Below are 27,486 nucleotides of genomic sequence, written 5' to 3'. Positions count from 1 at the left end.
ATAGAGAAAGGTACTGTATATCCTCTGCTCAAAACTATGAAGTATTGGAAGAACTACAGAAGATTTTCTGAATGGATTGACATTCAAGATGGACGATTGACTTTTCCTTAGTTCCATGTGGAGATGCTAATTCAGCTCTGATATAACACATGGCCCTTTGCATTACAAAACTTTTGCTCTACCACTGGGCCAAAAATATTAGCAACTCTGCCAGTACCAGAAAGAATAATTAGTTGGACACAATTGTCAGCAAAGTTATTTTGTTCAGAAGATAAATTAGGAGATTGGTTTACATGAGATACTGTTTGAGTAGAGTTGGATTAAAAGCTTGATGTTGAATCAAGTTGTGGGCCACCATCATCTTACTGCATATGAACTGCAGATTCCTTGTGTATATCATAAGAGAATCCCAATTATTCACCTTTTCCTTTCTATTATGTTAATCTGATCATTTGCTACCTTGGGAAACCATATGAGCAGATCCTGTCTGCAGACTCCAGAGGAATCTGTGGCAAACATCTTTATTGTTGCTTGGCCTGCACCCTCCTTATTGTAGAATTAAAAAACAAAACAATGTCCTTGGATAGGAAGAGTTCAAAGCAAGTAATTTTGAGTGATATTGCTAGCTTTCAAGTGGTTATATCTCCCAGAGGAAGGGGCGGAAGTCCTATCACTTGAGTAATTTAAAACTAAAGAAGAAAAAGCACCACTCAAGGATATACCTTAGCAAATTTATCCTGCATTGGTTGGCAGTGGAGGGAGAGAGGGGATAAGATGACCTAATGGAACTTTTCTACATCCAGTCTCTGATTCAGAAGAGGAGAAGTGGAAGATGACCTCATTCACCCAGAGGACTGAGATGACTTCATAGTTTGGGAAGTAGATGATGATCCTTACTTCTTGCTGGTTTCCTGTTACTTTCAGGGTTGCTGTTTCTAGGGCTATGTTGTATTTTCCCCTCCAAATCATAATTGGTTCCAGGGCCGCCCAGAGGATTCAGGGGGGCCTGGGGTCTTCAACAGTGGGGGGGCCCCCGCCACCAAATTGCCGCTGAAGACCTGGTGCTTTGGCGGTGGGTCCCGAGGTGGCAGGACCCCCGCTGCAGGTCTTCGGGGCACTTCGGTGGTGGGTCCCGAAGCAGAAGGACCCCTCGCTGCCGAATTGCTGCCAAAGACCTGGAGAGGAAGAAGCTCCAGGGGCCGGGGCCCCGCGAGAGTTTTCCGGGGCCCCCGGAGTGAGTGAAGGACCCCGCTCCAGGGCCCCCAAAAACTCTTGTTGGGGCCCCTGTGGGGCCCAGGGTCTGGGGCAAATTGCCCCTCTTGCCCTCCCCATCCCCCGGGTGGCCCTGATTGGTTCATCTCCTTTTTACTTGCTTTTCTTTGCTTTCTTTTATTTTGTGGGATTTGTTTTCCTCTCAAACTTCCATTCTCATATTCAGAGTCTTCATGGCCCATGGTCTCCCTCTTAATGTATTCCGCACTTTCACTTGGAACAAAGAAAAAGGGGAAAACAAGAAAAAGGATTAACAAAAGGTTGAATCATTGAGGCTCTGGGTGAGTCTGGTGATGCAGTATAGGACCTCTCACTTCTAGATCACAGGCTCAAATGCAGTCTATTTTAGTAGTAACTGAATGAGTTCACCATCTGATGGCTGGTAGTCTGTGTGGAATTATTTGTGGGGGGGTCTTGACCAAGTTCCCAGCAAGCAGGTGTCCGTGTCACAAAACCGACACCACATAAGGGATGAAATGGAACCTTTATTTGTGTCTCAGCTGCCTGGCCAAGGAATGAATGGGCAATCAGACTGAACTACTCCAAACCTATAGAGTGGCCTTGGTAGAACATGGTGAAAGCAAATTCATAGGGGATTGTGGGGCACTTCACTTGTTTCTTGCCTGTGGAGCACCTGTTCTGTTGTAAACAAGAGTTCAGTCTCTAGGGTTGTCATGTGATTTTTAAAATTGGGTTTCCATAAATAATTGCACACTTGACTTTGAAATGTGCTTGCTGTGAGCATTAGGGATGAGATAGAAATGGGAAGAACGACTAATTTTCTTCTCAGAAATATACAGGAATGCTTTTTTAGATGATGGATAAACAAGGCAAAAAAACTTCTGATTAGGTCAGTGAGATAACTCTAAATGTAAACCTCATTGGAAGTACTATAAATATTCCTGGCTTATATTCCCAATTCACATTAAAGGTTAAAATCAGCCTCTCTTTCTGATTGCAGACAGTCTGAAAACAGACTCTTTCCTCACATTTACTTATTATTAAAAAATATTTGACAAATGTTCTTGCATTATTTAACTCTGCAGTGGTCACAAACAGTACTCTGTGAGGTTTCACTATTCAAGCTGTATCGGTTAGTTGTGCTTGGTCAGCTAAATTGCATGGTATTGTTTCTGTTCCCTGATCGGATGAGTACAACAAGTACTTCTGGGATGGATATGCATGCATGCGAATTTAAAATTTGGTTTCTATGAATACTTATGCATGCAACTTTGAATTTGTCAGAAAAACTCAATAAATGTTTGTGGAAGTGAACAAAACAAAAAAGGTGAACATGAACAAAACAAAATAATGTAAATTTGGAGTGAAATTTGTTTGCAATGTTTGCAATACAGAATTTTTGTATTGTGCATTCTTTTCAGAGGTAGCAGAAGAAAATTCCATATTTATTTATTTCTGTCTGGAATATTTTGCTGTGGATTGTGCCAAAAACCAAAGGACGGTTGGCATGTTTTTCTTTAGATTAATGACATTTCATTTAAATTATTTCTAAAAAATACTCGCCCCATTAAATCAGTGGTGCTGTAGCATATTCTGGTTCAGGGCGGGGTGGATTGGGAGTAAGCGCTTCTTTTGTAATTGTGTCCAAATGAAATGCATCTATTCTGAGGTGTTTCTTTCACACCTCATTTATTGTATGGGGAATACAGGCAAAGAAGATCCTCCCTTTGGCAAGAATTGCCTCATAGAGCAAACTGCCAGGGTATAATTCCTTTGCAATTAATAACCAAAGACTGATGGTTCTTGAATCATTCTTCTTTTACTTTTTCTGGCAGATTGCCCAAGGATCTCACTAGATGTTACTGTTCAGTTCTTCCTTTTTAGACTTATTCCTTCTGTCCACCCTTTGCTTGCAATAACCAGCCAAATAGAGAAGGAAATGCACAGCAATGAACCATGCTTGGTCATGGAGGGAAGGCAAATGGCTGGTATGCTGGTGGTCGCAGGGCAATGGCTCCTTGATCCATGTTCTCTGAGTCGCTGTTTTTACAGATGGCTTTTTTTGTTCTCTCTGTTTTAGGTGGCTGAACAGCTTTCTGGCTTTGCCAGAAAGTAAGCCAACGTCGTGTACAGTAAGGGCGTGCTCAAGTCACGGAGTTCTGATTTAAAACCTCGATTTCATGCATTCCAAATTTAGATGTTTGAACGTGGGCCTTTGATATAGCCCACTTTTAGAGATGATGGGCAGCCAAGGAATTTAGATCGATACGCTGGTTTGAACCTGGGATTTTTGCTTCTGGCCCACCTCTAATCAATCCCAGGGCCATTGGGATTCTAATGATGCAGGTGGGCGGTAATGGGATATGAGATACAAAGCCTTTCCCCACCTTATCACTGTTTCAAACGCTAACCATATTGGTAATGGCTCAGAGTCTGTGCCATCTAGTACGTGTTTGGTAGCCTATTTTATTGAGTTTAGGCTTAAGCAATAGTAAAAAACGATGCCCCTGTGCAAGAGCTCTAGGTGCTCACTTAATACTTAAGCATAACATATTCATCAGCATTAAAAAGCAAACATTCACCAGGGACAAATTAACTCAATTGAGACCTAGCCACGCACCTGACAAGCAAACCCTCCAAGTCCAGGCTGAAGCACGCTGGCAAGGCAATGTGAGGAAGCTTTGACTATTACACTGGTTCTGTGGATAAATAGTGGATTGTAGTCTTTACTGCCACAGATACCAGTCCATCGTTTTCCATTTGAAAAACTATTTTTTTAAAGAAAGAGACATGGGACTCTTGTTTCAAAGATGGAAGCTGGTGTGTAGACACAGTGGCAGTGCAGTATTGCTGTACCAAAGAGCTAGGGTTGATCTGTTTTCCCAATCTCTCTCTCTCTCTCTCTCTCTCTCTCTCTCCCCTTCCCATAAGGTGCTAAGAATGCTGAAGAGGCAGCAAGGTAAACACCCAAGGGAGGAGATAGCTTCATATTGTTCAAATGTGTCACCCCAAGCAGTTTCAGAAATGGTGTTTATAGGGTCCTCTGTGACAGTCTCAGAAAGAGGATTAACTGTGGTTTATGGTTTGGGCATGAAGAAAGGAACAATGAGTGGAGGAGAGTTTAGAGGAGCCCCAAGAAAACACAGGGACTGAATTTATTTTCTTTAAACGTGAGTTTGGAGGATGAGTCGCAGGATATGAATATGGCATTGAGAATGTACTTGGGACTTTTCCATAATGCTTTTAATGTGGTTGTGGATTCCTTGTCTGGGAGTGAAAATCAAATAGTGAACTTCAACAAGTGTAGAGAATATGGAGATGTTTATACTCATTTGAAAAATGCATCAGGGCATGATATGATTTTTGTCTGTGCTAGCTAGTAATGACATAGCATCAACATGACAAAGGATGAATCATTTGGACACCCATGAAACACCCATAGGGTTGCTAACTTGTAACTTTTTGGGGATTCATGAAATAATGAAATCAGGATTCAGTGACTCTCTTTGCTGAATAGCTGGGTTTGTTTGAGTTACATGATTAATCCTAGCCTGGTGTCTATTTTCATAAACACAAGATTACAAGACAGAAATCCTACTTTTACCAGTAGCTCAGGGTTTATGTTGTCAAAAAAGCCAGGCTGACTAGCCTTTTGAATTAAAATATAAAGGGCCAAATTCTAGCCATGGAGGCAAATGCGCAGTTAATGACTAGCAGCCATACATGTCTGGGAGGAAAGTGGTCTGAAATAGGCATCCAACACTAGTGCTTTTTATGATTGAAGGCTGTGATTGAAGCTTTTGTTTTCAGGCCTCAATAGGAGTACAGTACTTCCTGAGACCTCTAAAGGGTTGAAACCTCAGAGAACATGGAGCTGGATTCTTTGGATGATCCAAAACCAAAATGATGCTCTTGTTTTCATTGTTTACCTGGCTACATCTTAATTTCTGAAATGACATTTTCCTATATTATTGGCCTTACAGACTCAACCCCAATAACTTTTTGAGACTTTAAATTTGCAATCACATAACAAATGGAGTCAAAAGATTATAGTACTGTGCTGTGCTGAACACAAAGTTAGTTAAACTGTAAGTACCTTTTATAGTTATTTGGAGTATAAGCTCTCTGGAACAGGGACTATATTTGTACATGCCTAGCACAATTGGGTCCTGATCCTGGTTGGGGAAGCTGGAAGCTACTGTAATACAAATAAGAAAATGGTAATTATATTTATTACTATTGGTACTTATGCTTTACTACATTTTTGAAGTCGCATGGCACTCCTAAAAGTTAAGCATAGTGAAGGTAAGTGTTTTTGTTTTTTTTAAACATCTCCACGCAGCTCTGCCAAAGCACCTCTGTCCAATCTACAGCACCCTAAGCCTCCAAGTCTACCTGCATATGACTATTTCTTCATCATTATCACTTTCTCCAGCTCTCATGATTTTATTGTGAGTCTCTTAATAATTAATGTTTTACATATAGTCCCAGTTCCGGGAGTCATGTAATTACATGAGAATCTCAGCTGTCATTACAAAAAAAAAAGTAATTTTCAAGACCTCCTGTTTTTAGGAAAAAAAGGCTAAAAAAGAAAGAAGCAAACAAAAAGGCCCACAATTTATTTAAAAAAAAAATCTTGTGGGATTTTTTGTTGTTTAAAGCCAACTCACAATTTTAAAGGCCTGACTCATGATTTTTGAACGCTTGGGTTTGGCAGCAGTAAGTTATGGTAATGGTTTCGTTACTGTGTTACTTACAATTTGATAGATTGATAAGTGGCCGCTTGTCAGGGCCATTATATATTGTAGGCCAGTGATTCTTGCACTTTTTTCATAGTATATACCACATCTTAATAGAGACCAACTCCTGGGAAAACTCCCTTCCGAGTCACAATTGTCCAGACCACATCCTCACCCATTCTTTATCATTTGACATCTTGATGGCAAGTACAATGATTGCTTACATGGAAAAGTAATATTGAGAAAATATTTTGTTAATTTTAGCCGTTGTCGTCTTAAATTTAGAAGCTGGTAACAAAGAGAACAGCCATCTCTCTGCAGATAGACCAGCAAGTGATCGACTACAGTTTGGGGTTCTCTGTAGACTATCAAGCCTGGCGGGGAGGTCTTTAGTAATTTGGCAACGCCATACTACAGTCCTGGGCTTGCAGGGACCACACTCCTGCTAAGAGTATTTGCTAGAATTTGCCTTGGTTATTGCACTCGATTTATTTTATTTTTCTTCTTGCATTTTGAATTTAAAAGGAGACTGATATAGTGGCGCTCCAAAGGGGAAATTGCTGTTAATTTTAGCAGGTGAAGGCTCCACACTGTCATTTTTAAAAGGATGCCTCTGTAAACCCAAATTTGGGAAAACTGTGTTCTCATTAGCACCATCCGGCAAGTGGAAAAGCCAACACTGTCGCCAGTAAATCATTTTAAAGTCAGTGGAGTAATCACAGGTTGAAGAGCGGCATGCTCAGAGTTTTATGTTAGGAAAAAATGTTGGGTTTTTTTGGTAACTGGCAGGTGACTTAGAATTTGTTTTTAAAAATGAAGGCAGACCATGATTGCAACTCACGTCTATTTCTTTTTAAATTTTGTCAGAACTTGAGAGAGTCTTGCTGGGAAAAGGCAGGCTACTTCTTTGATCTTCCAGATTTCTTATCATGGAAAGCAACAGGTGTCACTGCAAGGTATGTTAATTATAACTGCATGATTTGTTTTTCTTCATCTATTTTTCCTGTGCATGTTTCTGCCTTAAATCATTTTGACTGGACATGCTGTATGTACATCTGTATGTGATTTAGCCTATTCAGAAACATCTTGAACCTATCTCCGACTTCCAGTGTACATTCCTGAACACAGTCGTTCCTGTGAGCGCTGTAATCCTCAGATATAGTATGTTGCTACAACCATCAGTTAATTGGCCTTGTGCTCCATTTTTGGAACATAAGCAAGATTGCTTTACCTATTTCAAGTTGTAGTCCATTGAAATTTTTTTTCATTGACAAATGAAATTGCTGCAGTTTTTGACCAAAAAACCCCCAAACAAAACATTTTTTTTCAGTCTGTGTGAGATCTAATAAATCTTGTTAAAAATGAACAATGGGTATAAAATCACTCCCAAAAGAATCCCAGAAAAGCACATATTTTATTACTTTAACCTCAAATATCAGAGTGTGTTATATATATTGTAGGGAGCGATTAATAGTGTTGCCTTGAGAAAAATTACTTAAAATCCTGATTAAAGAGAGAATTACACCACAGATGTACAAATACTTTTGAAAGTTTAGTAAGATACAATACTAGCTATTTAAAAAATACATAAGGTGTGATTCTACTTTCAGGGTGGTATAAGTCAGTGGAGTTGTAACTATGTCAAACTAGTGTAAGAGGAGAACCAGGCCCAGCATAGTTTAAGCGTATGTCTACATTGCAAAAAAAGACCCACAACAGTGAGTCTCGGAGCCTGGGTCAACTGACTCGGGCTTGTGCTATAGGGCTAAAAATGCCACTGTAGATGTTCTGACTCAGGCTGTACTCCGGGCTCTGAAATCCAGTTTGGGGGAGAGTCTGAGCCCGGGCTCTAGCCCAAGCCAGAATGTCAGAATGTTTTTATCCCCATAGTGTGAACCCGAGTCAGTGGATCCAGGCTCTGAGACTCACTGCCCCCGGTCTTTTTTTTTTTTCTTTCTTTCAGCATAGTTGTACCCTGAGCCTCCCCGGGAATGTAGGGCAGGTCTCCCTTGCCCCCCACCTTTTTGCGTTCAGGTTAGGACTTTCTCTCTTTCCATTTACTTAAGACAAGCCACCAGTTGTCAAGAATCTCACTTCCACGAGTGGACCAGTACCAGGTTTGTTTAAAACAAACCAAATGAACCAACCAACCCCTGGCAAAGAGTATTATTTATCGTAAGAACTTACTTAGTATTCTTGTTACTTATCATGCGGTAGCTCCCATGAGCTCCAGTCATAGGCCAGGACCCCATTTTACTATACAAACACTCAACAAAAAGACTGTCCCTGCCCCAAAGAGCTTGTAGTCTGAAGTTTCCCTCTCAGCTGCCCCACAGCATGTCTGACCTGCACTAGTGTCAAGAGCATGAATCCCAAGGTTCCAAACAGGGCTATCGCGCATGGCAGTGCCTTGTGAAAGTATGCATGACTTTCACTTCCGGCCACCGACTTTCTGGCTGATACTAGTAGGGAAATACTACTGTTCTTTTCCATCTGCTCACAGAATGCTAAAAATTATGGTCTTAGTTGTGCTTCATAGGCACATCTGTGAGCCTAGGCGACTAGTAACTGCTGATAGTAAGGGGGCACAATTTAAAGATTATGGTGGTGCAATTGGGACAATAGAATGGGGACTTAGACGCAAATTAGCAAGGTCTTGCTCAGACGGTGTACAAAAATGTGTCATTGATTTGCTATCTAGCTGGCTTTGAACCCTGCTAAAGTGAATGAGAATGTTTTATGCCCTTGAGCTGCTATATCCCCATCAAACCAATGAGACATCTGATCCAGCTTTACTTCTGTATTACTTATTGTAGCGGGGTGAACACCTGCTCCAGCCCAGAAGGGGTTGGAAAAGCCCTGCAGAGGGCTGGGGCTGGGCAAGGGAGTAAAACCCCGGCTGATTGGGGTAAGTGGCTGCAGCTGGGGCCACACCCCAAACTAAGCAACTGGGCCTTATAAGAAGGCCAGGGAAGCGAGAGGGAGCAGTCTCACTCTGACCTGAGAGGGAGATAGGCCTGGCTGCTGGGGAACTCACCCAGGGGACCTAGAGGGAGGCAGGGCAGGGGAAAGGCCTTAGGAGCTGGGAAGCCCTAGGCCAGCAACTCCCCGGGCTGCAGGGCCTAGTTCTAGGCCTCCTAGGTATTGGGCTTGCAGAGGGGCAGCCGGAGGGTGGGTAAAGGCAGCCAGTCCAAACCCCTTGTTGCCTGTGATGATTGGCTGATAGACAGCAATCTGCCCCAGGGCGCAAGGGCTAAACAGAGACTGGCAGTAGCCACGACTGAGGCAACGTGGGGATAGGGGGTGGGGAAACCCAGTAAGACTGTGGGGTACTGCAGGAGGCAGAACCCTGAGATAAGGGCACCGGGGTCCTGGGAGGGACACGAGGGGCCAACAGCAAGTGGATCATTGGCCTGCAGAGGGCACTCCTGGGTCAAAGAGCTAATTCCCGAGGACGACCCACAGGAGGTGCCGCGGGGTGAGTCTGTGCTGTGCTACACTTATTTTAAAAGACCAGCCATGGGCTAAAAATGTAAGACTGTTTTCCTGTAACAGCAGCTATATAAATGGGGATACCAGGCCAAGATGCTTATTTCAGCGATTTGGGCTTAATTCTTCACTGTGCCCAAGTGGAAAGATCCCCCAAGGACCTTGAGCCAGCTGAGAACTGGGTATATCAGAACCTAGCTCTGCCTCCTCCCCTTCCCTCACATGCTGTGTCTCCTCCTTGCCTCTAAGAAGCCTTTGCTTTCCCTTGTGCCACGCAGTGGTTTCCAGCACAGTAGATGCAGATGGCAGTAGAACCATCACTGGCACTGGGGCGATTCCTTTGGCTGTTGCAAGTTCACTCTGTGCTGCGTAAGCAGAGAGCTGCCCCTCGGTCTGTAATACCAGGGACGGATAGTGGTTTGATCATCTTAGACCAGGTTTACCTCCTCATCACCGCTGACCTGCTACTTTCTGCTTGGCTTTGGGAGCAGAGCAGATCTATTGCATCTCTCCACAAGACACCAGGTTCTCCTTAGCAGCCCAGCTTTGGGACACCTATTGTGTTGCTCAGTCAGTTCAATTGTACATTTGACCTGCTTCCTTTATGGCTTAAGCCTTAAATCGCTCTTTTCATTTTAGTTTTTGTTGCACTAAAGTGCAGGGAACAAACAATAACTAACTGTATGTTGCTGAGGATTTCTGGAACAATATAAGCCATAAGATATTTTTGCAGCAGTACAGAAAAAAGAATTAAATCTACTAGGCCAATTTTATCCCTGGTGTAATTTCACTGGAGTCAGGGGAATTGCAACAGATTAATTATATCCCTAGTTTTCAAAGTGCAACAATATGCCATATCTTTCAATATCTCACTGTATACAGTCCAGTATAGCATACCTTCCCATACCCCCCTGTACACAATATGCCATACCTTCCAACCCACCAGTGTATACAATACAGCATACCTTCTACTACCCCACTCTGTATACAGTATTTTCACAGCTTCTAATTTATAAGCCCCTATTAGGTATCCACGTAGTGTGATAGAATGTAACTTTCAGCCACTGCAGGGATGGATGCAGTAAGGTGACACTCAGGATCACTGCATACCTGTTGTGTACTTTGCACCTGGTGGGAGAAAGCAGCTAACACCACTTTGTCCTTATCCTTTCTTGGCAAACTCTTTGCAGTGAAACCATTGCCATCAGCGCTACTTTCTGTATTTCCAATATGAGCTGGAAGTGGCTCTCCTGGTACATAGCAAGACCACCAAAATGCTACTCTGGGAATAGGGCACATACGCTGTAGACCTACAGAAACCAGAGTGCCAATGCAGACAAACCGCCTGACCTGTCCCAAACTTCCTCAGTCAAAAGACTTTAGATATGAAATGAGGTGCCACCTCGGAATGTGCTGCTAAGGGCATCGCGTGAAAAGAGGCCATCAGCTAAACATGCTGTACAGCTCTTCCAGCATTAGCTACAAATCACACTCCCAGCAAAAACAGGAGAGGGGTTTGTGGCTCTCAGAGGACGCTACAGTTGGTAACTGCTTCTGTCTCAAGGTCCTGAGAGAGGGTGAATAATGAAAACCAAAAGAGACATTGCTGGAAAACACACCCACAGCCCTGCTTACTATACAATAGATCAATTTCCCTCTGTAAAGCCTATACCTGAGGGAAGAATGGAATGTGGGGCTATGACATTGGCCCCCCCGTCTAGACTAGGAAATAGGTTGTATTGAAAAACGTGATAGTTCAAGCAGGTTAGGAAACACGTTTTTAAACACTGCCTATTTCCCCAGCTTAGACCTGCCCATTCAGAAGAGGGGCAAGGAGACAAGGAAGGGGCCCTGGGCGTGTTAGAAAGTCCCAGTTCAAACCACTTGAGCATCCAACCAGAGCGCTCCGGCAGTTACACCCCAGCCCAGAGAACTCAGCTGGCCCATGGCCTTGAGCCGCTCTTGTCAACCCCAATAGTAGGGGCCTTAGCAAGGTGAAGTTCGCTTGTCTGCAGACACGATGGCCTGAACAGAAAATCCCTGGGAATTGTGGTCCTACCACAATGAATCCTAATGGATTCATCATGTGAGGGAGGAAATCCAGGGTATTTTAATTCTGACCTGGGATTCTGGGAGGGCAATGGAGTGAGTGGGGAAGCATTCGCCCCTGGGCTACCACTGCATACAGACTCTACCCCACTCTTTCCCTACAAGCCAGAGAGGTCCTCGGTGCTTCTCTTTGTTTCAATCTTTTAAAAAATACCAGATGCCTATCCATCCAGGCCCACGGGGCCGTTTCCTTGCTGCGGCCACCCCACCCCCCGACTCCCAGCCCTGGCCTATGCTGGCCCCCCATAATCCCCCACGGTCATTCCCAGTGTCCCTAGCAGCCCCGCTTTCCTCCCTGCTCCATCCCTCCCTCTCATTTTGCCCCCCTTGATGCAAGAAAGAAGCTCACCAGGGCAGGGCAGGGCAGGGCAAGCAGCCGCAGAGCACAGGAAGGCACTCTCCTGACCTGAGGCACGTACCTGAGCACAGCTGTAACTCCCCACCCCTTTGGAATGTGCCCCCCCCCAGGGCGTCTAGGGAGGGGCATGTGACCATTTCTGCCCCTCCCTCGCATTGTTCCTGCCCAGGAGTGTGGCACAGGGCAGGACCCACGACCCCATAGATAGCACTGTGAGACGGGCTTCCTCCTAGAGCTCCTGGGTGCACAGAAGATATGTGCCTGGTGCTACCCCTTTACCTGGCCATAAGTCCTTGCAGTCTTCCAGTGATTCTACCTAGCAAGCTGGAGAGGATAATTTTGAGCTATTTTTCATTGGGGTGTGAGTGCCCTCTGTAGTACTTCACCCTCTGACAACCTGGTGAGTAAGAGAGCAGAGTGGGACTCAACCCCCCCCTTTTCCCCAAACACACTGGGTTCTGCCACTAGGCCACGGGGCCAGATGATTAATACTTTAAAAAAATACATAAGTAAAACGTGACATGTTCTCAGCATTGTAAAGACTTGGGAAGCTAAAGAGAGTGCACTCCGTGTATTAACTGAACACTGTGTGTAACTCTAACATAGGGAAATTCTTGAAACACAGCATTTCCAGATCATTGTTAAATGAGGGAGATGGTTGCAAACGGGGGGGTGGGTGTTAAAAAAGCTATTTTTTACCTTGTTAAGAGGAGAGAAATCCATAGCAGTGATGCATCAAGTTACAGTACTCCCAGGCCTCCTTTCTCCCTCCCGCTTTCAATGTTGGCAGTCACACTCTGTGTAAAAGAGATCTGCCCTTTTTTTTTTTTTTTTTAAATGTTCTCTTCCTCTGAGGAACAACAGTCCTCCCTGTCTGGCACATTCAGACCCAGAAACTAGCTGCTTGTGCTGTAATTCAATCTTAACCTGACCCCACTAGGATACAGACTAACAGCTTTGAAAATAGGAGGATCAAGTCACCGGCGTTTAGTATGTTGAGCCAGCGATCATCTCTCTTAATGACAGTCATGTCGCCAGTTTAGGGGGTACAAGAGTTGGGCCACTCACCCTCTTCTTGGATAGTGTTGGCAGAAAGTTTTTAAATAAAATATTTCTATCCCTTGTGGGGTTTTTTTTTTTTTGGTAACACGATCACTTAACCTCCAGCCTTCTGCAGCTTGGGAGAGCAGATGGGAAAGAACAACACAGTCTGCCCCCAGACTTAAAAGGAAAATTTCACTGTCATGCTGACTAATCCTTAAGTCTCTTGGGGAAACAAATGATCCGATTAAATTGCAAGGGTTACACTGTGTCTGCAGCCATCCTGCTTGTAATACCTGATGGATCCAAATGTTTGGTAACAACTGCTGCTGAAGTAGTGAGGAAGATTGATGGAAACCAGGATAACGAGATGACAAAGCTGCCCTTATGTGTTAAAGCCTCTTATTGTGTCTGCCTTCAAATCACTCCTTAAAACTCACCGCTGCTGTGATTTCCCACAAAACGCTAGACTGTAGGAAGGCTGGTGGTTTGCTGTGATCACTGCTTACTACACTAAACATAGTCCTCTTACTGTTACCTGGTGCTCTCCCATCTCTTTGTTACATCTGCCTGTCGTCTTTTGTTAGATAAGAAATTGTGAGTTCTTTGCAGCCGGGACAGTCTTTCTGTGATCAGTGTCTAGTACAATGGGCCTCCAGTCGCTTACTGGGCCCCCTAGACATGACTGCAATACAAATAACAATAATGCGAGGGTAGAGAGCTCTTATAAATAAACCACAATGTTCTACTCCGATGGTCCAAGCACTATAGTAATGCTGTTGTAAGCTTATTGGGTGAAATTTGCAGCCTCCTCTCCAGCCCTTGTGCACCAGGTAAAGAGGCTGGAAGAGGCAGAAAAAGAGTCTTAAACTCCCCAGATCCAGATAGGAGAATTCTCCAAGTGCAAGAACTAAGGAGGACAACATCAGGTTGTCATCAAGATTCCATTTCTAAACCCGGTCATAAGAGGCATGCTAGGGACAAGGCTTGAGTGTGAATGTTATGTCGGGGTAATGCTATGGAGTTTCTCAGCAATGATGCTGTCCCTAATCAGCTGGCGACAGGCTGCTGTAAGTTAGCTGGATCTCCAGAGTTGTCTGAGTTACACTCGGTTCTGCTCCAGACTTGGGAGGGCACCGGGGTGGCTTAAAGCTGTGTTGGGCCCATCTTCTGCTGGGTTGTGAAGTCTGTGCTGGGCCGAATCTCACCAATTGTTATGAATGATACTGTAGAATACTGGTGTATACTCCAAATGTACTGTGTACTTCATATGTTCCAAGTGCTGTGCAAGTGCGAACAAACCGAGGGCCAGATTCTTGCACCCTTTCTCAGTGGGTCTACTAAGAGTGAGGCACAGTACTAGTCAGTGTGAGTAAAAGTGGCCGAACTCGGCCACAATAAAGGAGGAATCTTGTAAGTTTTTGCTGATGGATACCTTGGTAGAGTAACTATGATCCTGAAGGGATTTTTGTTGCGAAATGTTTCCATTTCTACGCACCCCATTGCTCCTGCTTCATTACCATTTGTACAGGCCTGAGGCCCTGATTCTTCAAAGACTTTCACACGTACGTTACATACTGTGAATAGCCCCTTTGGCTTCCGTGGGCCTACTGACAGTGTGTAGAGTTAATCACATGTATAAATCTTTGCAGGGTCAGGGAACTGTGTACTTAAACAGTTCAGTGTGTTTGGAAGCTTAAATTTTGTATAACTTTGGCTTTGAATCCTCCTCACTGCATATCTACGAGTTGTACTATGGATCTACATAAAATCCACAGAAATATCCTTATGTACCTGAAGGCAGGCAGCTCAAACATATATTCTGAGATTTGAACAACTACCTTTTGTCACTAGTTGTCTTGATGATAGACACCATGCATCCAGTAGCTGCATAGAACGAGTTCAAAATTGCTGTATTTTTAGAGGTTTCCAGTAAACTCCAGCTGTTCACAGAGGATTATTGTCTGGGATTTTCCTTATACAAAAATGGATTCATTTTCTAAGATTCTTACTTAGGAACAATGAAAAATAAGGCCTTTGTTCTAAATGATATGCAGTGCTGCTTTTCGTAGGATTGATGTGTTTCCCCAGCTGGGTTCTACCTTAAAAAATTGTATGGATACTTTTTTAATATAGAAAGATTGGGCATCAGTCTTGACATTTAGATTTTCACCTGGCTTGTTTCAACAAAGCTATTGGGGGGGAGGGGGGAGGAGGAGGAGAGAGTTGTTTTTCTCAGATGTGTTAGTAATGCTCTTCAAAGGCTCAGCACTTTTACTCATGGTGAGTATGACTCACCACCACCCTCCTCCACCTATTACCTCTAACTTTTTCTTTATATGGTGTTTTGAGTCAAGGTAGCTTAAAAAATAATCTTCCATGCACAATTGGTCCAGCTACAGGTGACTGTATTATGGATGGAGAACTGTTGTCAGAGATACACCCCTCTTCTGCATGCTTCTGAAATCTCGTTAAGGACTGCAACACAAACAAGAATGGGACTGGGCTGCAAAGTCAGATCTGGATCCATATCCACATTTCCACATCAGGGGTGTTCTGATCCAGGATTTTGCTTCAGGGACATCTCTAATTACAAGCAATTCACTCATTGGAAAGGTAGAGGCTCCAATGGATTTATTTGGCTTAAGATGAACCATTAAAAAAAAATTAAAGCTGTGGAACAGGATTTGGAATCATAGTTAAGAATATCAACTGATCCATAACAGAGATGGACTGTGTCCAACGTGGCACAGGGTGTGCTTGTAAAAGAAAGAATACAGTCACCTATTGTACAGAGGAAGGTAGAAACGCTGGGAAAGTGAAAGTAAGAACTTGAGAAGTCTAGAATGGGATGAAGAGACCTAAGGTTCAGATCCCATTTGAAAGTCTGCATGGTTCATTCAGACAAAATGGTTAACACAAAATTTGATCAGCCTTTTTTTTTTTTTAAAGTCCTGCAGAGAGACCCTGCTTCATTACTCTCTAGCTACTGGCCCCTTGGAGTCTCTGGAAGAGAAGATGTTGCCATGCAGGCAGTTGATATTTTCCCTTCTGTGTGGGGGAAGAGAGATTATCTGCAGGTGGTTTCCTCACAGAGATCGTAGCGTCCGAACCTGGCCCAAATAAAATAATTTCTATAAGAAGCTGATTCGTACATTTATGGGCATTGTCTACATTACACAGACCCAAAGGCAGATGTTTGTGGTCTTTATTGGTGAGACATGGTCAAGTAATATTAGATTTATTATGTATATAATATATATTAAAAAAACAGAAATTCCTGTGAACAGACCAGACTGAAAGGAGATAGATTTTCTTTCTCTTGAGATCATGCTATTGAATACCTGAGATCAGTTCCTCATCTGGTGTAAACTGGAATTGCTGTCAGTTTACACCAACTGGGGATCTGACCCTTTTATAACATTTGCACAACATTAGGGTCAGATTCTGCTCTGTTATACAGCATTAACCCCAAAATAACTCCTTTGGCATCACTGGAGTTAATTCAGATGTGCACCAGTGTAACAGAAGGCAGTATCCATCTCCCGATTTATTTGGAACAATGGAAGCTATTAGTAAAACAGGAGAGTGGATGATCCAGTGGTTATGGTACTAGTCAGTGACTTAGAAGAGCTGGGGGGTCAAGCCCCTGCTCTGCCACAATCTTCTCATGTGACCTTGGGCAAGTCACTTAGTCTCTGTGCCTCATTTCCTCCCCTGTAAAATGGGGATAATTGCACTTCCCTACCTCACAGACAGGTTGTGGGGATAAATCCATTCAAGGCAAGGTAGTGGGGGTCTATACTGACTACCACATGTAGGTCGGTAGATAGTTCAGTGCTGAAAACTTGAAAGAGAGAGCGTTTGTGGGGGGGAATTGGTGCTTGTTAGAGAATTTATTAGAAGAAACAGGCTGGTGAGAGTGAAATGATTCTGTTAGAGGAGTGTGTGTCTTTTTAAGGGGGTTAATAAGATGCAGTAACTGGATCAGCTCAGAGTCTTGTGGTCAACTTCCCTCCCCCTCCTTCCCAGCACTGCCATGATGACTAATGAATACTCCTTGGCTGGGATTCTGGTGTTCAGCTTCTCTTTGTTTACATTCTGTGCCAACTTCAAAAGATGCCTGGTCTAAATATCAGGCTTCTCTCTGGAAAAAAAAGGGCCTGGGCATCTTTTACAAGGCTGCACTGATTAGCATCATGGCCCATGTGGCAGAGGCAATATCCTCGATTGTGCTGGGGTTTGGGGTTCTGTTTATAAAATGAAACCCAGGACTTCAGACACAGACTCATTTGGGGAAAAGGGGAATTTATCTTAGGGAACAAGGGATGATATTTTAATTTCTTAAGTAGGACAAAGTGTCCGTGAACTTCCTGTGCCAGAGGCGACAGTATGCTGCCCTATGACTGAACCTTTTCCAAACCAAGAGAGAGACCCACTCCCTTTCATTCACCCGACGAAGTGGGCATTCACCCACGAAAGCTCATGCTCCAGTACGTCTGTTAGTCTGTAAGGTGCCACAGGACTCTTTGCTGCTTTTCCACTCCCTTTCGTGACTGTCCCAGTTTTCCATGCTTTTAGTGAATTCAGAACGTGATCATCTGAGACTAGCTCAGGCCTGGTCTACGCTATGCGTTTAAACCGAATTTAGCAGCGTTAAACTGATGTAACCCTGCACCCATCCACACAATGAGGCCCTTTATATCGATTTAAAGGGCTCTTTAAACCGGTTTCTGTACTCCTCCCCGACGAGAGGAGTAGCACTGAAATCGGTATTGCCATGTCGGATTAGGGTTAGTGTGGCCGCAAATCGACGGTATTGGCCTCCGAGCAGTATCCCACAGTGCACCATTGTGACCGTCAGGGGCGGCTCTACAAATTTGCCCAAGCAATCCAATCATGCGCCCCGAGCGGCGGGAGCGGACGACCTCCTCGGCGGCATGACCGCGGAGGGTTCAGCTGGTCGCGCTCGCTGCCTGGACCCTCCCACGGTTCGCTGGGTCCGGCGGGCGCTGAGCGCTCGCGCGTCCGCGTCTGGGCGGAGAGTCCGCGGGCAGCGGACCAGCCAGAACCACCGCGCAGTCATGCGGCGCAGGTCCGTTGTCCGGTGGACGGTGGCTCTGGCACGCACTGCGTGCCGTCCACGGTCCCCCGCCCAGCCTGCCGCCCCCGGCCGCCCGGGTGCGGCGTGCGCCCCCGGCCCCTGGTGACCGTTCTGGAAAGCAATCTGAACTCGGATGCACTGGCCAGGTAGACAGGAAAAGCCCCACGAACTTTTGAATTTCATTTCCTGTTTGCCCAGCATGGAGCTCTGATCAGCACAGGTGGTGATGCAGTCCCAAATCCAAAAAGAGCTCCAGCATGGACCGTACGGGAGATACTGGTTCTGATCGCTGTATGGGGAGACAAATCTGTTGTATCAGAGCTCCGTTACAGAAGACGAAATGACAAAGCATTTGAAAAATTCTCGGCTATGATAGAGGCCACAGCAGGGACTCAGCACAGTGCTGCGTGAGAAGCGTAACGGAAAGCCAAAGAATCAAATGGATGCTCATGGAGGGAGGGAGGGGGTACTGAGGACTCCAGCTATCCCACAGTTCCTGCAGTCTCCGAAAAGCATTTGCATTCTTGGCTGGGCTCCAAATGCCTGAAGGGTCAAAAACATTTTCCCGGGTGTTTCAGGGTGTATGTCGTCAATTTCCCCCCCGAAAGAAAAGGGAAAAAAATCGTTTCTCGCCTTTTTTCAATGTCACCCTATGTTCTACTGCATGCTGCTGGTAGACGGGGTGCTGCAGCACTAAACAGCAGCATCCTCTCCCCTCCCCTCCCCGGTGGCAGACGGTACGGTACAAAAGGACTGGTATCCGTCCTCGTCATCATCCTGTGAGTGCTCCTGGCTGGCCTCGGTGAGGTCTGCTGGGGGCGCCTGGATAAAAATAGGAATGACTCCTGGTCATTCCCAGCAGATGGTGCAGAACGGCTGGTAACCATCCTCATCATAGCAACTGAGGGCTGAGCTCCATCAGCCCCCTCTCCCCCATCATGTCTAAAGAAAAGATTCTGTACTGCCTGGACTATCATAGCAGCGGAAGGCTGGTCTCCTCTCCCCCCCTACCCTTTAATGTCCTGCCTGGACTATCATAGCAGCTGGAGGCTGCCTCCCCCTCATTTTATCTCACTAAAAAGTCTGTGTTTCTTATTCCTGCATTCTTTATTACTTCATCACACAAATGGGGGGACACTGCCATGGTAGCCCAGGAGGGTTGGGGGAGGAGGGAAGCAACGGGTGGGGTTGTTGCAGGGGCACCCCCTAGAATGGCATGCAGCTCATCATTTCTGCGGGATCTCTGGGGCTGTGACACGGAGCGGCTGTGCTCTCTGGTTCTCTAGTACACTTGCCCCATATTCTAGGCTGGACTGACTCAATTTTTAGACAAAACATAGGAAGGGAATGACCCAGAGAGTCATTCCCATTTTTGCCTATGCGCCCCCAGCCGACCTCAGCGAGGCCAGCCCCAGGAGCACCCATGATAGCAGCAGACGGTACAGAACGACTGATAACTGTCATCTCATCGCCAATTTACAATGGCAGACGGTGCAATATGACTGGTAACCGTCTCTGCTATCTTTCAAAGGCAAATGAATGCTGCTGTGTAGCAGTGCAGTACTGCGTCTGTCAGCAGCATCCAGTACACATACAGTGACAGTCAGGGCTGGCTCCAGACCCCAGCGCGCCAAGCAGGCGCGTGGGGCGACATTGTCGGGGCAGGGCGGAATTTGTCTCCGGCGGACCTCCCGCAGTCATGCCTGCGGGAGGTCCACCGGAGCCCCGGGACGAGCGGACCTGCCGCAGGCATGACTGCGGCGGGTCCCCTCTTCCCGTGGCTCCGCTTGAGCTCCCGCAGGCATGACTGCGGTGGGTGCACTGGTCCCGCGGCTCGGACGGAGCCGCGGGACCACGGGACCGTCCGCAGGCACTTCTGCCCCGGCCGCGGGACCGGGGAAGGGCGGCGCGAGCGGCGCGGTGCACCGCCCTGCTTGGGGTGGCGGAATTTCTAGAGCCGCCCCTGGTGACAGTGACAAAAGGCAAAACGGGCTCCATGATTGCCATGCTATGGCGTCTGACAGGGAAAAAGGGCGCGAAATGATTGTCTGCCGTTGCTTTCCCGGAGGAAGGATTGAGTGACGACATTTACCCAGAATCACCCGCGACACTGTTTTTGCATTGGGATCTCAACCCAGAATTCCAATGGGCAGGGGAGACTGTGGGAACTATGGGATAGCTACGGGATAGCTACCCACAGTGCAACGCTCCGGAAATCGACGCTAGCCTCGGTACATGGACGCTCACCGCCGAATTAATGTGCTTAGTGTGGCCGCGTGCACTCGATTTTATACAATCTGCTTTACAAAACCGGTTTATGTAAAGTCAGAATAATCCCGTAGTGTAGACATACCCTCAGTTGCCCCGTTCACCAGTGTGGAAACAGTGGCATGTTTCATACGGACATGCTAAGGAGCTAAGGTAGAAAAGTATTATGCCTGAAAGAGTGGCAGTGCCCTCATTATTGAGGAGAGGGGTTTTGGTGACTCCTGTTTTGTGAGGAAGCTGGGACTTCTTTTTCTTTTCATGAGCCCTCCATTTTTTAATTTTTTTTTTGTGGTAGTGTGTGCGATAATTGTGTCCATTATATAACTGTACTTGTAGTGTGACCTACTGGAAGTGTGCATCTATAGTATGGCCTAGTGGAAGCAGTGTGGACTGGTGGATAGGCTGGAACTTGGGAGACCTCTGTTCTACTCCCGGCTCTGCTACTAGCCTGCTGGGTGAGTTTGGGCAGGACACTTCCCCTCTCTGTGCGTCAGTTTCCCCATCTGTATAACCAGGATCATGATATTGACCTCCTTTTAAAAGAGCATTGTGATCTGATGATGAAAAGCATGATATAATAGCTAGCTATTACTATTTTTTATTATTATTAGTGTTGGGAGTGGAGCTCAGGCTCCATGTCCATTCTGTCCTTGGCCTATCCATATTCAAGAAGTCTTTCATAGTAGTTTTGGATGAGTCGGTGAATTGGATGCATCCCTGTAATTCTTTGCTTCTTTTGTATTTCTGGAATAATATAGTCCGCTCTCATGATGGTCAAAATAATCACCTTAATTTCTCATTAGTATTAACCAAAATCTGTTTAACTGGCAAACTGGACCAGAAAATTCTATTTTAAAATAAGAAAATTAAATGTAAAGTAACAAGACTCTAGCTACTTGAGTAGTGTTAGTTCTAAAGGTATCGACCTTTTGTATTTCAAGGCACTTATTACCCTGGCAGTGAATGTCTGTTTTATGGTCACAATCCTGCTTCCATCAACATCATTTGAGATTTTTGTCATTGGTTTCAGTGGGAGCAGAATTGAGACCTCCCTGCAAAGAGGTTTTGTCTCTCTCCATGTTCCAGACTTTCCTCCCATCTTTTAAAAAGTTTATATTAAGTTCATTTTATTCCTGTTTCTTTCTATGCCAGTATCATGGCTGTTTGAAGAAAGAATCAAAACTTTAAAGGGAAATTGTCAACTTAAAAATCACACTGTGTCTGAAAGTTTGCACCTATTACTATTACAGCTAGCATCTAAGATGTCTATAACTGAAAGAAATTAAAGAGGAATAGTTATTACTAGTTATTCAGCTTGTTTATTTTGTGCATTTGATACCAATTTGTATATAACCAGTTTCACTGTTTTCTCCTTTTATAGGCAGTTACTTTCCACTTCTTTCTGTATGCACAGCAAGAGGGGAGAGAAACATGCTTTAAAATAGGAAAATATGATTGTATACACACACAAATTGGGGCCTCAAGGACAGGTGCAGTACAGGACATGACTTAACTCACTTTTAGAAATTGACTAGATTTCAAGTGGACATGTCCCTTTAAAAGATTGTGTCCTAGGAGCCTCTAGTTGCTAAATAGTTTGCAGGACTTTTGTTTGTGTCTTGGTTATAAACATTGTTAACATGTATTGTGAATGTTTGCCAGGAAGCATACAGGCAAACAGAAAATGCTAGCTATTGTTATAGTATAAATGTCCTTTACAAAACATTAGCAAGAGAAACTGATGTGTTTTCCAAATGATCTTCACATCTTTCCTCTTAGTAGGGCCTTAGTAATGCCTAGCTATAGCTGTACAGTGGAATGAAATTGCATTCCAAGTTTTTAACACCTTTAAATATGCTCTCTCAATATGTTTCAAGGGTTTACATTCACATCTTATGTAAATGGTTACTTCTATAAAGATTTTTAAAAAAAAGGTGTTTGGGTTCTTAATTAACAGTGACAGCGCCAGGCCCTTAAATTTGTATTGTGCTTGTTTGCCTTTAGGAAAAGGTCAGCTAGGTCAGTATAGAAAAGGAGTGGGGGCAGGAGCTGTAGTAGATGTATTACTGGCAGCTTGCCACAGAGACATTGAACTGTAAGCCAAGCATGAAGTCATTTTGAACTCAAGGAGTCTCACTAATCCGAGGCAATGTGTCTTAATTTGACAAAGTAAATGCTGCTTGATAAGCAACCCTGCTACAAATTCTGTTCAACAGGGGTGTTTGTAAGTTTAGATAGCAAATGAGGAATGTGGTGATGTGAAAGAATCATCTTGTTTTCTGGTGCTTACTCCCACAAGCCCGAAGGCAGGCTTGGCTCTGCTGTTCCCTGCCGTTTGGGCTATGCAGTGGCTTGATGTGAAATTTGAGAAACATATGTAGTTTTCTATTTCAGGAAAATGATCTCAGGGATTGAATGTGGGTTCTGTTGGCTGTTAAGCTCTGATCTCGCCCAGTGTGATAGTGGTTCGTTCTTTCTTTCTAATGATGGGTAAGAAGTTCCTAAGCACTTTCTATCAGAATTCATGTATTCACTTCTTGTTCATCATTTTTATTCCTTCATCTTCTAAATGCAACCTTGTACGTCATAGGAAAGATTTGGAGAAACAAATTACTGCACCACAGAAAATGATCCTATACCTTTCATTTTTCCATAATAGTTATTTGCATTTATTTTGGGTGAGTAGAAGATAAAGTTTTCCATCAAGGAAAAGGAGCCTGTATTTAAGCAACCCTTTCCTTGTTTATCATATGCTGGAGCAATATATATTCATATATATGAAAATCTTAATTACTACCTTCTCTATTAAGGTTCAGATAATAACCCCTTTCTCCTAGTATCTGCAGAAGGAGACCAGGAAACTCTGATATTCACTTTACTGAGTTTCTAACTAGTGGGAGTGGGATTGGGGTTCTATTAAGGAACTGGAGGGGGTGGGTGGTGACCAAACCCCACAGATCCTGGGAACTGGCAGGGAATGGTAGACCCAACCCAGTTGAGGGATTGTGTTTTCGCAGTGCTCTCCCCTCTCTCCCCTGGCACCACAGCTCCCTTAGGACATGGGGCAGGGTGCGGAGATCACATAGTTATTATTTCTGTTACTGATCTCTATTGTGGTATCACCTGAAAACACCATCAGGTCTCATAGACTGTACAAAGCCCTTGGCCATCACAGTTCCATGGCATCTTCTCTGAACTCCTGTTTGTGTAAAATATTGTGGGTGGATAATCTGCCCAAACCCATCTCCATTTGTGAGCTCTCCTGTCCAGTCAACAAGAGCAGAAGTAACTGGTGTTATGGCAACTAGTTTTGTCTAGATTTAAAATAGAATAGAAAAAAACTTTGTTTATATTTCTCTTAGGGCCTTTTCAGCAATAATAATACATTTATTGTATGTATACGTATATAATGCAACTACTCAGTAAATTCCTAAACACAGGCTTCTGAATACGATAATCCAGATGCCAAAAGAGTTCCCATCAATAAAACAAAAAGATACTATATAGCAGGGGTCGGCAACCTTTCAGAAGTGCTGTGCCGAGTCTTCATTTATTCACTCTAATTTAAGGTTTCATGTGCCAGTAATACATTTTAACATTTTCACTGGAAATTCTGATCATACCTTTGACTACACTGGGGATGTAGTGGTTAACTTATGCTATCCCTTTAAAATTACATTATTCTTTTGTATCAGAGGGGTAGCCGTGTTAGTCTGGATCTGTAAAAGCAGCAAAGAATCCTGTGGCACCTTATAGACTAACAGACGTTTTGCAGCATGAGCTTTCGTGGGTGAATACCCACTTCATCGGATGCAATGAATTCTTTTGCTTATTGATTTTTGCTTTCACTTTGTCCATAGAGGAGTCTTTTAACGGGTAAGTATCCTAACAGCTCAGACTTCAAAGGCAGATCCCTCCTTGCCCACAATAGTAATAGCAGTTTTGCCAGTGCTGTGACCTTTAAAATAACATACTTTTATGGTTGACCTGTCATCTGCCTGTAAAAGTCATCATAGATCAAGGGCACAATGCTTTCAAGAATGCATCTAACGAACATAGACATTTCAACTTATATGTTCTGTCATTTCTTGATTGTGGTAGACCATCTGCCACCTGAAGTCTAAGTAAAATATGGTTATTGATTTGCTGTAAGTGCCTGACTATAGCCTCTACTTACATTATGATTCGGTACGCTTTTACTGTATGTTGCAAATTGATGCTCCCAGATAGTGAGACCAGCATTATATAAGTATATAATGGGTTCTGTGAAATCATTGAGGATTGGCTTTTTTCCCTCCTTTATTCTGATGCCATTCCATTAAGCTGCTCTTTAGATGAAAGGTTGTAATTCATTTTTCAGCAGGTGAAGTTTATTTGTGCTTGTTGGAATCAAAGAAGTTCCGTGAGGGTTTACTTTTTATTACCTGCTGCATGCAATTACATTTTAATTGTAAGGTCCATCTGCTTCTCCTAAGTCAGCCCCTGGGGAACAGTCAAGGTAGCAGGGCAAGGCAGTAAAGAATGAAAGTTGTGTTCATTAGTGTCACATGCACTGTCTTCCGAAGGAACTACATTCTTCTGGGTGCGAGATGTTCAAAGGCTCAGCTTATCACCGTGGGTTTTAGTATCATGTTAAAGATAAGGGGTGAGTTTTGGTGCTGTGTCTCTGAGGCTTTAAAGCCACCCTGGTGCCCTCCCCTTTGGGGGCAGAGACCCCAGGCTGCCTACAGGCTGCAGCGTTGCTTGGAATCTCTGTGGTGCTGCATGCTGTGGCTCCGCCTCTGACATATCCGTCTTCTCTCTGCCATGCCCCCTACATTGCTCTTTGTGATGGCACACAGGGGAGGCAGCCTTACAGCTGTTTGTGTGTTGCCTGTGGCTGAGGAGCCCTCCCCAAGGTGGGGCTTTTAAGGCGCTTCTGTGTGGTGTAAAGGTGTCAGGGAGGAGGTCCTGCAGCAGAGCTAGTCTCTGGGCAACCTAGCAAGCACAGCTGGCCTGTGGTAGGCTGCCTGATTGGTGGAAAGAGCCAGCTGATCCACTCTTAAGGCCAGCAGCAGTTCCCTGGCTGCGATAGCTCCTATGCCTGCTTGTTCTCAGCCCTGCACCTGTCTCGGCCCCAGCCTGTTCTGACTCTTGGCTCTGATTCCTGACCTCTGACCAGTAGGCCTGACTTCAGCTCTGAGCATGTCCCAGTCACTTGACAAAGGCACGTATACTTTTCATCAGGAAATAGGTTTTATAGACGGAATGGGTGAACATATTCAGATGAAGCAAGAACTAACTCCAGCCTTCTCTCAAAACTTTAGCCAGAGCTGAGCTGAACTTCTTTAGAGGTTTGAAAGAACTGAACTTTTTTTTTCCATGGTATTTTCACTTTCACAGTGTACTTTCTGCTTTTACAGGTTCAGGCTGGGTCTGTAAGAAGTACTACTGTAATGCCACATGAGAAGGGTTAGGAAGTAGCAGAAATCTCATGCGAGGGAGCCTGTTCTCATGTGACTTCCATCCCACTCTTGCAGGAACAAGTAATTGGTTGAGATTCCAAACTTTTGGTTCCTTTATATAAACCTGAACTTGCACCTCTGGCTTTTTGAAGTTGATTTGTCACTGGTTGCTTGTATTTAATTAATGCAGTGAGTGATTCTTGGGGAAAGCAACACTGTAATGTATCTTACTGTAACGAAAAATTTGGTGTGAGCATATCCTATCTTCGTAAGGTGGCAGGAGTTCCCATGGAGAGATTGGGCATAATGTCGTCTTTACACTGTCCTCAAAACACGAATTGTGCCAGGGTAGGGATTCTGCCAGCAGTGGCCTCTTTCTGCCAGTACTAGCCTCTCCACAGTGGGCAAGGAAGGGTGGGATAAGGGTCTGGGCATGCAGGTGACCACCTTTCTGCCTGACATCCCTGTCTGCCCACACAGGACAGAGCAGCACTGGCAGGGTGCAGAATGGAATAGCTGCTATGCCCTCTTTATAACATAATGCCTTTCCTGGGTCTTACTGGGGTGTGTTTATACACCATATCCCCAGCATAGGACTATGTCTTAAAGGCACAGTGGAGTTCTTTATCATTCTCTGCTTTACATACTGAACTGATAACAGCAGATTTGGGTACAGCTGTAGATCTCTCTAGATAAGAATCCACTTAGTTCAGGCCACTGTTCTTGTGATGCTTTCCACACTCAGGTCTATAGGGAACTCTTTCTTTTGAATGCAAGGACAGTTGATATATCCAGGCCTAGAAATTCACAGTGGGTCTTGAACTGCAGAGTTATTTCTCAGCCATCCGTAATAGCATAGGCACCAATACTGCCAACCTTTATTCAATGCAAGAGTCTCACTGACAGCAGTAAGTAAGGGTTTGCAAAACTGGCCCCTTCGTACCTCTTTAAAATGTTTTCTTTATTCAAGGTTTTGTCCCTGTAAATGTGAATCAAAGTAAAGCTCTTCATGTGAAAAAGCAAACTCTGAAGAACATATCAAGCAATGTTAATTTCCTGTTGTTCTCCTACCTGAAGTAGTTTGCTTATTTGGTTTAACTCATACTGAATTGTTGAGGGGTGAGGAGAGAAAGAGAGAGAAGTGAAAGCATAGGTAGACACAACACAAATTAACCTATGAATATGATATTCACGAAATTGATAGAAACTACTCTAGACAGTTCTGTAAGGCATCATCTTTGGCTCTTTAACTTGTCAGTTTATTAAAGTGTGTGTATTGTAAGTAGTGTAATTTTGTATTATTAAATAAATCTGAAACCTTTCTTGGAGGAATATTGCTCAAGGAAACCTCAGTGGGCCAACCTTTTGAAAATGCAAACTAATTCAGAAAGTATTTAATATGTCGAAGCCTTAAGCCATCCATCTCTCAGTTCCTCTGTGCCATACCTAAAAATTTTACACAGTTGAATAATTTAGGATTTTTTTTTAAATATCTCTGTAAGAAATGCTAGTCTGATGTTTTATTTTCTTAAAGTCTGAACTCCACATAACTTTTTTTTTCAGAACTGTTTATCCTCACTCCAGACATGAACCTTGGAAAGGTAGCAGAAAAAACAAACAGCTGCTGTGTTTTTGGGCAGTCTGCATTCCTTTAAACTTTCTGAGATCAGACTTATGCCTAGATTTTCAAGTTATTTGTCC

At 44.2% G+C, this 27,486-nt stretch overlaps 1 protein-coding gene and 1 long non-coding RNA gene across 6 annotated transcripts in view; one reads left to right on the top strand and one right to left on the bottom strand.

Moving 5' to 3' along the window:
- FGGY (FGGY carbohydrate kinase domain containing) overlaps window positions 1–27,486 on the top strand; it is a 365,851-nt gene that overhangs the window by 189,131 nt on the left and 149,234 nt on the right. For all 5 annotated transcript variants that reach the window (XM_039486503.1, XM_039486506.1, XM_039486502.1 and 2 more), the window contains one exon: window positions 6,840–6,928. In XM_039486503.1, the coding sequence (XP_039342437.1) occupies window positions 6,840–6,928 (89 nt within the window). The remainder of the gene's footprint in view (window positions 1–6,839; window positions 6,929–27,486) is intronic.
- On the bottom strand, window positions 1,409–12,695 carry LOC120371055. Its single transcript, XR_005584123.1, has 3 exons — window positions 12,628–12,695; window positions 5,330–5,431; window positions 1,409–1,485 (listed from the first exon to the last, which is right to left on the bottom strand). It is a non-coding gene; the product is annotated as an uncharacterized LOC120371055 (long non-coding RNA).

This window comes from Mauremys reevesii, linkage group 8 (assembly GCF_016161935.1).
Source record: "Mauremys reevesii isolate NIE-2019 linkage group 8, ASM1616193v1, whole genome shotgun sequence".
Taxonomy (NCBI): Eukaryota; Metazoa; Chordata; order Testudines; family Geoemydidae; genus Mauremys; species Mauremys reevesii.
This window is presented reverse-complemented; position numbering and strand designations above follow the sequence as displayed.